The sequence below is a fragment of the Bombina bombina genome, chromosome 4, assembly GCF_027579735.1.
Source record: "Bombina bombina isolate aBomBom1 chromosome 4, aBomBom1.pri, whole genome shotgun sequence".
Classification (NCBI taxonomy): Eukaryota; Metazoa; Chordata; class Amphibia; order Anura; family Bombinatoridae; genus Bombina; species Bombina bombina.
In genome coordinates, this window is record NC_069502.1 from 1,118,803,812 (window position 1) to 1,118,817,709 (window position 13,898).

General features: G+C 37.6%; 1 protein-coding gene across 1 annotated transcript in view; it reads left to right on the top strand.

Annotated features, from left to right (window-relative positions):
• The window catches only part of LOC128658018 (putative deoxyribonuclease tatdn3-A), a 92,447-nt gene extending 87,870 nt beyond the window's left edge, over positions 1–4,577 (top strand). Inside the window, exon 10 of the mRNA XM_053712461.1 lies at positions 4,315–4,577. Within this exon, the coding sequence (XP_053568436.1) occupies positions 4,315–4,458 (144 nt within the window). The 3' untranslated portion in view covers positions 4,459–4,577. The remainder of the gene's footprint in view (positions 1–4,314) is intronic.
• Positions 4,578–13,898: the final 9,321 nt, after the last annotated feature.

Here is a 13,898-nt window from a genome sequence, read left to right on the forward strand (position 1 = left end):
GCTGAGCGGGTCTGTTTTTTTTACACAGCGCATCGGGCCAGCTGTATAGTTACAGCCCGGCCCGACCGCGCCATAACATTAAGTGCAGATCACTCCTGCTGTCAGATATAGCAGGTTATATTAAGACACTTCAATTCACTTCTATTTACAAATGTACTTTTAGCCAGCATCGCCACCCATTGCGATGTATAGTAAAATACCCCCTTGCAATGCTACCTTTAAAGAGTAATTTCTCGCTTTTTTAAATATTTTGACGGCATTCTCGACATCGCATCGGATCCCTTTTGAATATATTGTCACCTCACAGCACTTGTGTCATCAGGGCCTAGATCATTGGTTTTCAAACATATCCTCAGGCTTCCCTAACAGGCCAGATTTGGAGGATATCTGAACTGGAGCACAGGGGAAATAATCAGATTATAAATTAACATGGTTATTTTACCTGCTCTCACCCAAGGTAATCCTGAAAATCTGGTCTGTTGGGGAGGCCTGAGGACAGGTTTGAAAACCAGTGCTTTAGCTGGATCTAATATTTATAGTTTCTACTGTGCCCTGCTAAGGGATTGTATTTACCTTCACACTCGCCTTGCTAACTAGTATGATACACTTCCCAGCTCAGGAAGCTCCCTCCCTTCTTCTGTAACTCAGCATAGGCAGTGAAAAGGGAGCTACAATCTAATGCATGCACGTTAAACCTCCAATAAAACACTGGGGGCGCGATCCGATATACGGCGTAGTTTGCAGCGCAAGCGAGGGAACCCGCGTCGCCCGCAGTTTCAGCTCGCAACTCGAGCTATCCAATATGCGGCGCCGTCAGTTGCTAAAGTGGCGTAAGTCTGACAAAGTAGCAATGTCCAGAAATCTGCGTAAGTACAGATTTTTGGAGTCGCCAGTGACTTGCGCCACGTTAGAAACTGCCGGCGCCTACAAAACCTGACTAAAGTATGAAATCACACGCACTGTCTAACACGCCTCCTAAACATAGCCCGACACGTCTAACCCTCTATCCGCTATCCCCCCTCACTAGCCTAACAATAAAAAATGTATTAACCCCTAAACCGCCGCTCCCGTACCCCGCCGAAACCTAATAACGTTATTAACCCCTAAACCGCCGCTCCCGTACCCCGCCGCCAGCTATATTAAATCTATAACCCCCTAAAGTGAGCCCCTACCCCGCCGCCATCTACCTTACCTACCCCCTAAAGTGAGCCCCTACCCTGCCGCCATCTATTTTAAAATTATTAACTTTCTTCGCTCCGCCAACGCGGAGCATCCATCCCGGCCGACGACTGAACGACGAATGAGGTACCTTTAAATGACGTCATCCAAGATGGCATCCATCGAATTCCGATTGGCTGATAGGATTCTATCAATTAACAATTTACCTGTAAAATAAATATAAACCCTAACATAGCTACAATGTAATTATTAATTATATTGTAGCTATCTTAGGGTTTATTTTATAGGTAAGTATTTAGATTTAAATAGGAATATTTTAGTTTATAATATGAATTAGATTTATTTAATAAGAATTTAGTTAGGGGTGTTAGGGTTAGATAGAGTTAATATAGTTAATATAAATACTATAGTAACTATATTAACCCTAATATAATTAGGGTTAATATAGTTAATATATATAATGTAATAACTATATTAACTATAATATACTTAGGGTTAATATAGATAATATAGCTGGCGGCGGGGTAGGTAGATTAAATTAGGGTTTAATAATTTTAATATAGATGGCGGCGGTGTAAGGGGCTTACATTAGGGGTTAATAACAATAAATTTAAGTGGCGGCGGTGTAGGGAGGGCAGGTTATAGGGCAAAAGAGCTGTTAACTTTGGGGCAAAGCCCGGCAAAAGGCCCTTTTAAGGGCTGGTAATAGAGCTTATTACTTTATGGATATTAGATTAGGGGTTAATAATATTAATATAGCTGGCGGCGGTGTAAGGGGTCAGATTAGGGGATAGATCAGGTAGATGGCGGCGGTTTTAGGGGTTCACATTAGGGGATAGTTAGATGGTGGCGGTTTTAGGGGCTAACAGTAGGGGGTTAGTTTATGTAGATGGCGGCGGTTTAGGGGTTAAATACTTTATTAGGGATTGCGGCGGGGGATCACGGTTGACAGGTAGATAGACATTGCGCATGCGTTAGGTGTTAGGTTTTATTTAGCAGATCGCGGTTGACAGGTAGATAGACATTGCGCATGCGTTAGGTGTTAGGTTTATTTAGCAGCTAGTTTAGGGAGTTACGGGGCTCCAATAGTCAGCGTAAGGCTTCTTACGGCTGCTTTTTGTGGCGAGGTGAAAATGGAGTAAGATTTCTCCATTTTCGCCACGTAAGTCCGCTGTATATTGGATACCAAACTGCGCTGGTTTGGTATACCTGCCTATGGCCCAAAAAACTACGGGCGACGGCAGAAATATACGCTCGTAACTTCTAGGTTACGCCGTATATGTGATACCAAACCAGTGCAAATATTGGCGTCGCCAGCTTTTGCGGGCGACGATTTTTATCGGATCGACCCCTGGAGAGGGAGTTTGTGTCTGTTTTGGTGCTGTGGAGTTTACGTTACTATTAGAATATTTCAGCCCAGTGTTTGTGCTACTGACTAATAATTCTGTGCTGATACCAGTGCCCAGTCTGCTTATATTTGTATATAAATAGGAGAATTCCAGGGGAGGGACATTTGCCCTCTTTTGCCCCTTCCTCCGGACAGCCATGCCGCAATGACGTAAAGGATGGGCAGAGGTCTTCTGTCTGACGTTACTATTGTACACATATTTCCTTGTGCAGTACCACTTCTAGTTCTCACACAACCTGTCAATAACCCCATATGACCGTCCATTCTTAAAGGGACAGTAAAGTCAAAATGACTTTGATGATTCAGATAGTTTTTTCAGTTTAAATACAACTTTCCTAATCACTTCTATTATCTAATTTGCTTTGTTCTTTTGGTTGGAAATAATATCTAGATAGGCTCAGGAACAGTAATTAATTAATGGGAGCTAGCTTCTGATTGGTCGCTGTTCATATATTCCTCTTGTCATTGGCTCACCGAATATGTTCAGTTATTATTATTATAATTTATTTGTTTGAGCACCTCCACATAGCTCATCTCCAAGTTGTGCATTGCTGCTTCTTTAATGAATGATAGCAAGAGAAGTATACAAGTTTACAAAACCTTTCATTTTATCATCTATCTGAATCATGTCTTTTAACTTCAGGTAAGCAGGCTCACAGGATTCCAAGTAAATGAAGAAATTTGATTATAGAAGTAAATTGAAAAGCCTTAAAAATGACCTGCTCAACCATAACCATGAAATACAGCTGGCTTCTGAGAGGCCATCTAATCTGTGTTATTTGCCATTGAATTAAAGGGACACTCAAGTCAAAATAATCTTTTATGATTCAAAAAGAGCATGTAGTTTTAAGACACTTTCCAATTTACTTCCATTATCAAATTTTGCACAGTATTTTTATATGCACACTTTCTGGGGAACAAGATCCTAATGAGCATGTGCACAAGCTAGCAGGGTATGCGTATACTAGTCTGTGATTGGCTGATGTCTGTCACATGATATAAGGGGCTGGAAAATGGAAGAAAAAATAAATATGCCAGAAAAAAAAATCTACTTCTTATTTGAAATTCAGAGTAGGTGTTAAAGGGACATAATACTCATATGCTAAATCACTTGAAACTGATGCAGTATAACTGTAAAAAGCTGACAGGAAAATATCACCTGAGCATCTCTATGTAAAAAAGGAAGATATTTTACCTCACAATTTCCTCAACTCAGCAGAGTAAGTTCTGTGTAAAAAGTTATACTCAGCTGCTCCCAGCTGCAGGTAAAAAAAATTAAAAAAATGAAGAAATGAACAGCAGCCAATCAGCATCAGCAGTGCTGAGGTCATGAACTCTTACTGTGATCTCATGAGATTTGATTTAACTCTCATGAGATTTCATAGTAAGCTTCCTTTACCTGATTGGTGAAATAATATGAGAGTGCACGATGCTAGTCCCTTCAGATGTCCCAGGACAAACACACTAAAATGCTGCTTAGAAATCCTTTACAATGGGAGGTGGCTACTGAGGAACTTTTGAGGTAAAATATCTTTCTTTTTTACATAGAGATGTTCAGGTGATATTTTCTAATCAGCTTTTTACAGCTATGCTGCATCACTTTCAAGTGTTTAAACATTTGGGTATTATGGCCCTTTAAATCATTGTATTTTTATTATACACTTTTTAATTATGCAATTCTACTACATTGAGTGGTCCTTTAAGTAATTCTCTCTATTTTTCTCTAGGAACGAAATGTGCCATCAAATATCCATATATCCTGTGAATACATTGCGTCTGTGAAAAAACTGCCTCCAGAGATAGTTTGTGAAGTGACAACATGCAATGCCCAAAGACTATTTTCAAAGATTTGCAACAAAGCAAATAAATAAATCATACATCAAATGTATACTGAATAAAAACATATTTAGAAATGTCCTTGGTGGCAGCATGATCTGACCAGACATCAGTAAAATAATATGTAAAATAAAGGTTATTTATTTGATTTAAATCTCTTTGCTAAATGGTATTTTGTAGAAAAATGTGCTCTGTATCAACACAGGTTCTTCAGAGAGGCCTTGTTATATATGGATTAAAACCAGAAACTTCTTTGTTCCAAAGCTTTATATTCTCATTCATGATACCTCACCAAACTAAAGACTGATAACTGAATATAAATGGTGAATACCAGACGATTGCAAAACAAACAGAAATATTTATTAACTAATGTAAATAGTTCAATGGGCGCCGAAGATTCCCATGCTGGCAAACACATTAGCACAAAGCCTGCATCTACTAGAAATAACAAGAAAGGGACATATCAAAACCAAATAGAGCTTTGACCAGATGCCCTAAAGTGGCTTCAGTCAGCAACCTTCATCTAGCTGAGACCTTGAATTGGCACCTGCTCCACCAGCTTACACAATTAAACTATTTGGCATCTAGGGCTACCAACATATTGCAGCCATTTATGGCAAACAAAGTAAAGGGAAGAGCTTATCAAAGTTCTATAAATCATTCCTCAGTGAATGGGAAGAGCTAGAAACACTCTCGAGTGGAATAATGTCACAATGGTCTTACAAGGGACATACCCACTAATCAGCCCCTTACCACTGTACACTAAGATGGAGTGTTGATCAACATTTAGCTGCCACTGTCTATAAAGCAGCTAAGCCTGGAAGGGAGCACTCTTCTGCATTTCGAGTTTAGAGGGACATTTTACTGTAAAGGTAAAGTTATAGCATATTATTTTTTAAAGTCATTTTATTTTACTGTGTGTTTAACACATTCAAATGGGTTAAATCTGTAGTCCCACTTCTACAGAATTCCATATGCTGCACCAGGTGAGGATGTAGATGGTTACTAGGACTTTATGTATGCCTGTTCCAGACCAGCTTTCTTTATTTGGAGTGGCAACGCAGCTTTCCCTTGCGTGGTGCATGACTTTGCATAACATAAAGACATAGTAAAAGAAGGATTTAGTTTAAAATGTAATTCCCCTGAAATAGAACATTGTGGGCTAGATTACAAGTGGCGGGTCTTACAAATTGTAAGTAAACTCTTTCGTTCGAGCACAAGCTAAATTTGTGCTTGTCAGGTTAGCGCTACTGAAGACCTCACATAAAGTCTAAAAGTTAAAAAAAATGTGTACTAAACACAACATAAGTAGATTAAAAAAATATTATGCTTATATATACACTCTCTGAGAAAAAATATTCATATATATGTATATATATATATATATGTATATATATATATATATATATAAACATTTAGAGATAGGTGCACTCCCACTAACAAGCTTCATATGCCAGGGTGCTAAGAGTAGTAGATAGAGCTGAAGGACGAAGCGCTCTCTGGTCTTATCAAGTGTACAACACAATTCTATTTAAAGTGACGTTTCGGGGTGTTCACCCCTTCATCAGACCAACTATCAAACAGCACCTAGCTCTTATTTAGCTCTTTACTCAAACAGCATCTAGCTCTTATCTAGCTCTTTACTCAAACAGAATTTGGCTCTTATCTAGCGCTTTACTCAAATAGCATCTAGCTCTTATCTAGCTCTTTACTCAAATAGCATCTAGCTCTTATCTGGCTCTTTACTCAAACAGCATCTAGCTCTTATCTAGCTCTTTTCTCAAATAGCATCTAACTCTTATCTAGCTATTTACTCAAATATCATCTAGCTCCTATCTAGCTCTTTACTCAAATAGCATCTAGCTCTTACTCTAGCTCGTTCTCAAATAGTGTCTAGTTCTTATCTAGCTCTTTACTCAAACAGCATCTAGCTCTTTTTTAGTTTTTTATTCAAATAGCATCTAGCTCTTATCTAGCTCTTTACTTAAATAGCATCTAGCTCTTATCTAGCTCTTTACTCAAATGGCATCTAGCTCTTATCTAGCTCTTTACTTAAATAGCATCTAGCTCTTTACTCAAACAGCATCTGGCTCTTATCTAGCTCTTTACTTAAATAGCCTCTAGCTCTTATCTAGCTCTTTACTCAAACAGCATCTAGCTATTATCTAGCTCTTTACTTAAATAGCATCTAGCACTTATCTAGCTCTTTACTTAAATAGCCTCTAGCTCTTATCTAGCTCTTTACTCAAACAGCATCTATTGCTTTTTTAGTTTTTTACTCAAATAGTATCTAGCTCTTATCTAGCTCTTTACTCAAACATAATCTAGCTCTTATCTAGCTCTTTACTTAAATAGCATCTAGCACTTATCTAGCTCTTTACTTAAATAGCCTCTAGCTCTTATCTAGCTCTTTACTCAAACAGCATCTAGCTCTTATCTAGCTCTTTACTCAAACAGCATCTAGCTCTTATCTAGCTCTTTACTCAAACAGCATCTAGCTCTTATCTAGCTCTTTACTCAAATAGCATCTAGCTCTTATCTAGCTCTTTACTCAAACAGCATCTAGCTCTTATCTAGCTCTTTACTTAAATAGCCTCTAGCTCTTATCTAGCTCTTTACTTAAATAGCCTCTAGTTCTTATCTAGCTCTATACTTAAATAGCCTCTAGCTCTTATCTAGCTCTTTACTTAAATAGCATCTAGCACTTATCTAGCTCTTTACTCCAAACAGCATCTATCTCTTATCTAGCTCTTTACTCAAACAACATCTAGCTTGTATCTAGCTCTTTAATTAAATAACATCTAGCACTTATCTAGCTCTTTACTCAAACAGCATCTAGCACTTATCTAGCTCTTTACTCAAACAGCATCTAGCTCTTATCTAGCTTTTTACTTAAACAGCATCTAGCTCTTTACTCAAACAGCATCTAGCTCTTATCTAGCTCTTTACTCAAACAGCATCTAGCACTTATCTAGCTCTTTACTCAAACAGCAGCTCTTTTCTATCTCTATCTAACCATAATAACCGCCAAGCATAATAAATCCATACCATCCAAATACCCCTTGCACAGTTAAATGTCAGTTGCAATCCCTAAAACATAATTTCTCCTTCCTACCCCAATTGTAATCACACCCTATTAACTACACCCTCTTTTCACTATACCCTTGGATTCTGCTAGCACCCACCTACATATAGGGCATTCAGAAAGTAATCAGGCACCTTCATAAAATCGGCAGAACCAATAAACAATTACTAACGACCTCCGGTAAGTTAAGGGGGAATATTACTATCAGTCAGAGGGAGAGATTTCTACCAGGAATAATAAAGTCCCCCTTTCGATTATATGTATAGAGCAAAAAAAGGTTAGCCTGACGCGTGTTTCGCATCTGCTTTGTCAAAGGCCTTTGACAAAGCAGATGCGAAGCACGCATCAGGCGTTCGCACTGCCCCTTTTCTCTTCTCTCTAGTTAAATTTGTTGGCCTTAACTGGCAATTTTTGGTAGAACCTTTCTTTGCTCTATACATATAATCGGAAGGGGGACTTTATTATTAGGGGGTATTAAGGGTAATCCTGGTAGGAATCTCTCCTTCTGACTGATAGTAATATTCCCTCTTAACTTACCGGAGGTCATTAGTAATTGTTTATTGGTTCTGCCGATTTTACTTGAAATATAGTATACCTATTCAGGGTTATCCTGTATATGTTAAGAGAGGAGGCAGTGTTCAAATTATTAGTTTTAATTTTAATTATTATTAATTATTATTTTTTATCGAGTGGCATGGTACACAATTATATTTTTTAACGATATTTATTAAATGTTAAGTTTTAATTAACTTCATCTATACCCAACTCCATACACATTGCATACAACCACCCTTTCTAAGTGTGCCAACAATGCTTCTATTCTCTTCTGTTGTTTTTTTAAACTATTACATATGGCATTAGGCATTACCCTCTTTTATATACTTCTGATTGTTTAATGGAGTTTGAGGCACTATCACCCCACCTTCCCTAGAGGCTTCTAGGGGTTTAGTTCTTGTTACTAATTGCGAGGGTAAGTAAGCATGATGAAGAATTGATGCTGTTTTGAAGGCAAAGAATGGTCATACCAAATATTCGGCTAGATTACGAGTTTTTGTCGGTAAGGCTGTGCGGGGCTAACGAGCAGTTTCTGCTCACCGCTCACCTACAGACAATGCTGGTATTACAGGTTCTCTCAAAGCCGGCAGAAAAGTGAGCGGAGAGCAAAATTTAGCTCCACATCTCACTGTAATACCAGCGCTGCTTACAGTAGTGGTGAGCTGGCTAAACGTACCCGTGCACGATTTCCCCATGGGAAACAATAGGGCAGAGCCGGCGGAAAAAAAACCTAACATCTGCAAAAAAACAGCGTTCAGTTCCTAACGCAGCCCCATTGATTCCTATGGGGAAACACATTTTATGTCTACACCTAACACCCTAACATGAACCCCAAGTCTAAACACCCCTAATCTTACACTTATTAACCCCTAATCTGCCGCCCCTGACATTGCCGACACCTGCATTATATTATTAACCCCTAATCTGCCGCTCCGGACACCTTGCCACCTACATTATACTTATGAACCCCTAATCTGCTGCCCCTAACATCGCCGACACCTACATTATATTTATTAACCCCTAATCTGCCACCCCCAATGTTGCCGCCACCTACATACACTTATTAACCCCTAATCTGCCGCCCCCAATGTCGCCGCCACTATAATAAAGTTATTAACCCCTAAATCTAAGTCTAACCCTAAACCCCCCTAACTTAAATATAATTTAAATAAATCTAAATAAAATTACTACAATTAAATAAATTATTCCTATTTAAAACTAAATACTTACCTATAAAATAAACCCTAATATAGCTACAATATTAACTAATAATTACATTGTAGCTACCTTAGGGTTTTTTATTTTACAGGCAACTTTGTATTTATTTTAACTAGGTAGAATAGTTATTAAATAGTTATTAACTATTTAATAACTACCTAGTTAAAATAAATACAAAAGTACCTGTAAAATAAAACCTTAGCTAAGTTACAATTACACCTAACACTACACTATAAATAAATTAATTATCTAAATTAAATTAATTACAATTAAATAAAATAAATTAAAGTACAAAAAAAAACAAACACTAAAATACAGAAAATAATAAAATTATTACAAGAATTTTAAACTAATTACACCTAATCTAATCCCCCTAATAAAATAAAAAAGCCCACCAAAATAAAAAAAAGCCCTACCCTATACTAAATTACAAATAGCCCTTAAAAGGGCTTTTTGCGGGGCATTGCCCCAAAGTAATCAGCTCTTTACCTGTAAAAAAATTACAATACCCCCCCAACATTACAACCCACCACCCACACACCCAACCCTACTCTAAAACCCACCCAATAACCCCTTAATAAAACCTAACACTAACCCCTTGAAGATCACCCTACCTTCAGACGTCTTCACCCAACCAGGCCGAAGTCCTCTACGAATCCGGGCGAAGTTGTCCTCCAGACGGGCAGAAGTCTTTATCGAATCCGGGCAGAAGAGGTCCTCCAGACGGGCAGAAGTCTTCATCCAGACGGCATCTTCTATCTTCATCCATCCGGCGCGGAGCGGGTCCATCTTCAAGCCATCCGACGCGGAGCATCCTCTACAAACGACGTCCAACTGAAGAATGAAGGTTCCTTTAAATGACGTCATCCAAGATGGCGTCCATTCAATTCCGATTGGCTGATAAAATTCTATCAGCCAATCGAAATTAAGGTAGAAAAAATCCTATTGGCTGATGCAATCAGCCGATAGGATTGAGCTTGCATTCTATTGGCTGATCCAATCAGCCAATATAATGCCAGCTCAATCCTATTGGCTGATTGGATCAGCCAATAGGATTGAACTTCAATCCTATTGGCTGATTGCATCAGCCAATAGGATTTTTTCGACCTTAATTCCGATTGGCTGATAGAATTCTATCAGCCAATCGGAATTGAATGGACGCCATCTTGGATGACGTCATTTAAAGGAACCTTCATTCTTCAGTTGGACGTCATTTGAAGAGGATGCTCCGCGTCGTATGGCTTGAAGATGGACCCGCTCCGCGCCGGATGGATGAAGATAGAAGATGCCGTCTGGATGAAGACTTCTGCCTGTCTGGAGGACCTCTTCTGCCCGGATTCTATGAAGACTTCTGCCCGTCTGGAGGACCACTTCGCCCGGATTCATAGAGGACTTCGGCCCGGTTGGGTGAAGACTTCTCAAGGTAGGGTGATCTTCAAGGGGTTAGTGTTAGGTTTTATTAAGGGGGGATTGGGTGGGTTTTAGAGTAGAGTTGGGTGTGTGGGTGGTGGGTTTTAATGTTGGGGGTATTGTAATTTTTTTTACAGGTAAAAGAGCTGATTACTTTGGGGCAATGCCCCGCAAAAAGCCCTTTTAAGGGCTATTTGTAATTTAGTATAGGGAAGGGCTTTTTTTATTTTGGGGGGCTTTTTATTTTATTAGGGGGATTAGATTAGGTGTAATTAGTTTACATTTTTGTAATTATTTTATTATTTTCTGTAGTTTAGTGTTTGTTTTTTTGTACTTTAGTTTATTTTATTTAATTGTAATTAATTTAATTTAATTTAGATAATAAATTTATTTATAGTGTAGTGTTAGGTGTAATTGTAACTTAGGTTAGGTTTTATTTTACAGGTAAATTTGTCTTTATTTTAACTAGGTAGTTATTAAATAGTTAATAACTATTTAATAACTATTGTACCTAGTTAAAATAAATACAAAGTTGCCTGTAAAATAAAAATAAACCCTGAGATAGCTACAATGTAATTATTAGTTAATATTGTAGCTATATTAGGGATTATTTTATAGGTAAGTATTTAGTTTTAAATAGGAATTATTTAGTTAATGATAGCAATTTTATTTAGATTTATTTAAATTATATTTAAGTTAGTGGGTGTTAGGGTTAGACTTAGGTTTAGGGGTTAATAAATTTAATATAGTGGCGGCGACGTTGTGGGCGGCAGATTAGGGGTTAAGAAATGTAGGTAGGTGTCGGCGATGTTAGGGACGGCAGATTAGGGGTTAATAATATTTAACTAGTGTTTGCGAGGCGGGAGTGTGGCGGTTTAGGGGTTAATATATTTATTATAGTGGCGGCGATATCCGGTTCAGCAGATTAGGGGTTCAAAATTTTATTTTAGTGTTTGTGATGTGGGGGGGGGGCCTCGGTTTAGGGGTTAATAGGTAGATTATGGGTGTTAGTGTACCTTTTAGCACAGCTTGTACAGCTTTGTAGCGTAAAACTCTCAACTACTGACTTTCAAATGCGGTAGGAGTCTTGACAGGAGAGGGTGTACCGCTCACTTTTAGGAAGACTCGTAATACCGGCGTTAAGAAAATCCCATTGAAAAGATAGGATACGCAATTGGCGTAAGTGGATTTGCGGTATTTTCGAGTCGTGAAAAAAAGTGAGCGGTACACCTGTACCTGCCAGACTCGTAATACCAGCGGGTGTTAAAAAGCAGCGTTGGGACTTCTCAACGCTGCTTTTTAACCCTAACGCAAGACTCGTAATCTAGGCGAAAGATTTTATTTATATTTTTCTTCTGTTCACTCACTTTGCGTTGTGTGAATTGATAAAAAAAATATTAATTATTAACATTTCTATTTTTGGAAGCACTTACAGTATTTTTTCACACCTGTCTAATGCTTTTGCACAGTATTGTACATGCATCACAATTCAATGTCACCTAATTCCAAATCCCAATAGTATCCAAGCTACCCCTTAAACCCTATAATTATACCCTTTGAGGGGCCTCCTAGCACGCATAATGCTTCCCTATGTTAAAAAAACATTTGCACACAAGATATGAAAATGATCACTATAGAATGTAATGTACAGCTAATCTCTGTTGCGTTGTTTTCTGCTATGCATGTACTTTTTATAGTACAATTTTATATTAAGATCTGCATAAAATATAGAATATAGCCAAGTGCATTTACCTTATTGTAAGCTTAATAAGAACAACACAAAGCTTTTGACAACGGCTTTTAGCTGAAACGCGTCAGCTGTGGTTTGCTGACTCCCTGGTTTTTATTATCACTGTGTGCCTTTTGAATTTTTGGAATAAAGATTGCCATATTTTAACCGAAGCTGGTGCTCCGTTTTTACTTCTTCTTATTGTAAGCTTACCAGGAAATATTTTATATGTTTTATTATTTTAAACAGCGGCTATTCAAATGGGTGGAAACATATAAAATTAAACTTGAAAATCCCCTGAGCTGCATATATTTAGAATGGCATGAAGATAGTACAACTGTCATTGCATTTTTGGGGGTCTGATCATAATAAATATAGCTATTTTTTTTGTGGAAATTAATTTACCTTTTTGTTCTCCATAATGTTTTTGCTTGTTGGATTTGCTCTGCTATCCTCAAGACAAAACATATGAGATCAAAAAGAAGACTCTGACCGAGATCTCATTATTTGTACTCCTTGTATTGGCCTGAAAGTAGCCATTGGTGGACTCTAAATTTGTATTCAGGTTGTAAAACCTTGTGTAAGATATAGCCCTCCTCTAGTTTAAATAGGAGCCATGCAACAGTAATGTGATATATCTGTTGACTGCTGCTTCAATTGTGCCTTCCACCATTGTCTCTATTTATAGATTTGAGTAGTACAACATTTAAAAATAAAAAAATGTTTAGAGATTAAATTATAGGGGTGGGGGAGATTTATTGCTTTTAAGGGTGACTTTGGGGGTTGCTATCAGTATTAATTTTTGGATTGTGGTGGGGGCTAATTTTTTTTTAGGGATTATAACAACCTACGTAAAACATCTGTAGCAGCTGTCTGGTATTGTTACAGTTAGACCAAATTGCATTACAATTAATTGCTTTTATTTAAAGGGACACTGAACCCAATTTTTTTCTTTCGTAATTCAGATAGAGCATGAAATTGTAAGCAACTTTCTAATTTACTCCTATTATCAAATTTTCTTTATTCTCTTGGTATCTTTATTTGAAATGCAAGAATTTAAGTTTAGATGCCGGCCCATTTTTGATGAACAACCTGGGTTGTCCTTGCTGATTGGTGGAAAAATTCATCCACCAATAAAAAAGTGTTGTCCAGAGTACTGAACCAAGAAAAAAAGCTTAGATGCCTTCTTTTTCAAATAAAGATAGCAAGAGAACGAAGAAAAATTGATAATAGGAGTAACTTAGAAAGTTGCTTAAAATTGCATGCTCTATCTGAATCACAAAAGAAACATTTGGGTTCAGTGTCCCTTTAAGACTAATACAATAGTTAATATTTTAATATGGAAACGTAAGCATATTAATAAATCCAAGTTTTTTAAATAAAAAAAATACTTTATTTTGAGTCTCTTTCGATCAGTAGAAGTTCCATTGGTTTAAACATTAGTTGTAAAATAAAAATAAAATTGATTTGCACATATG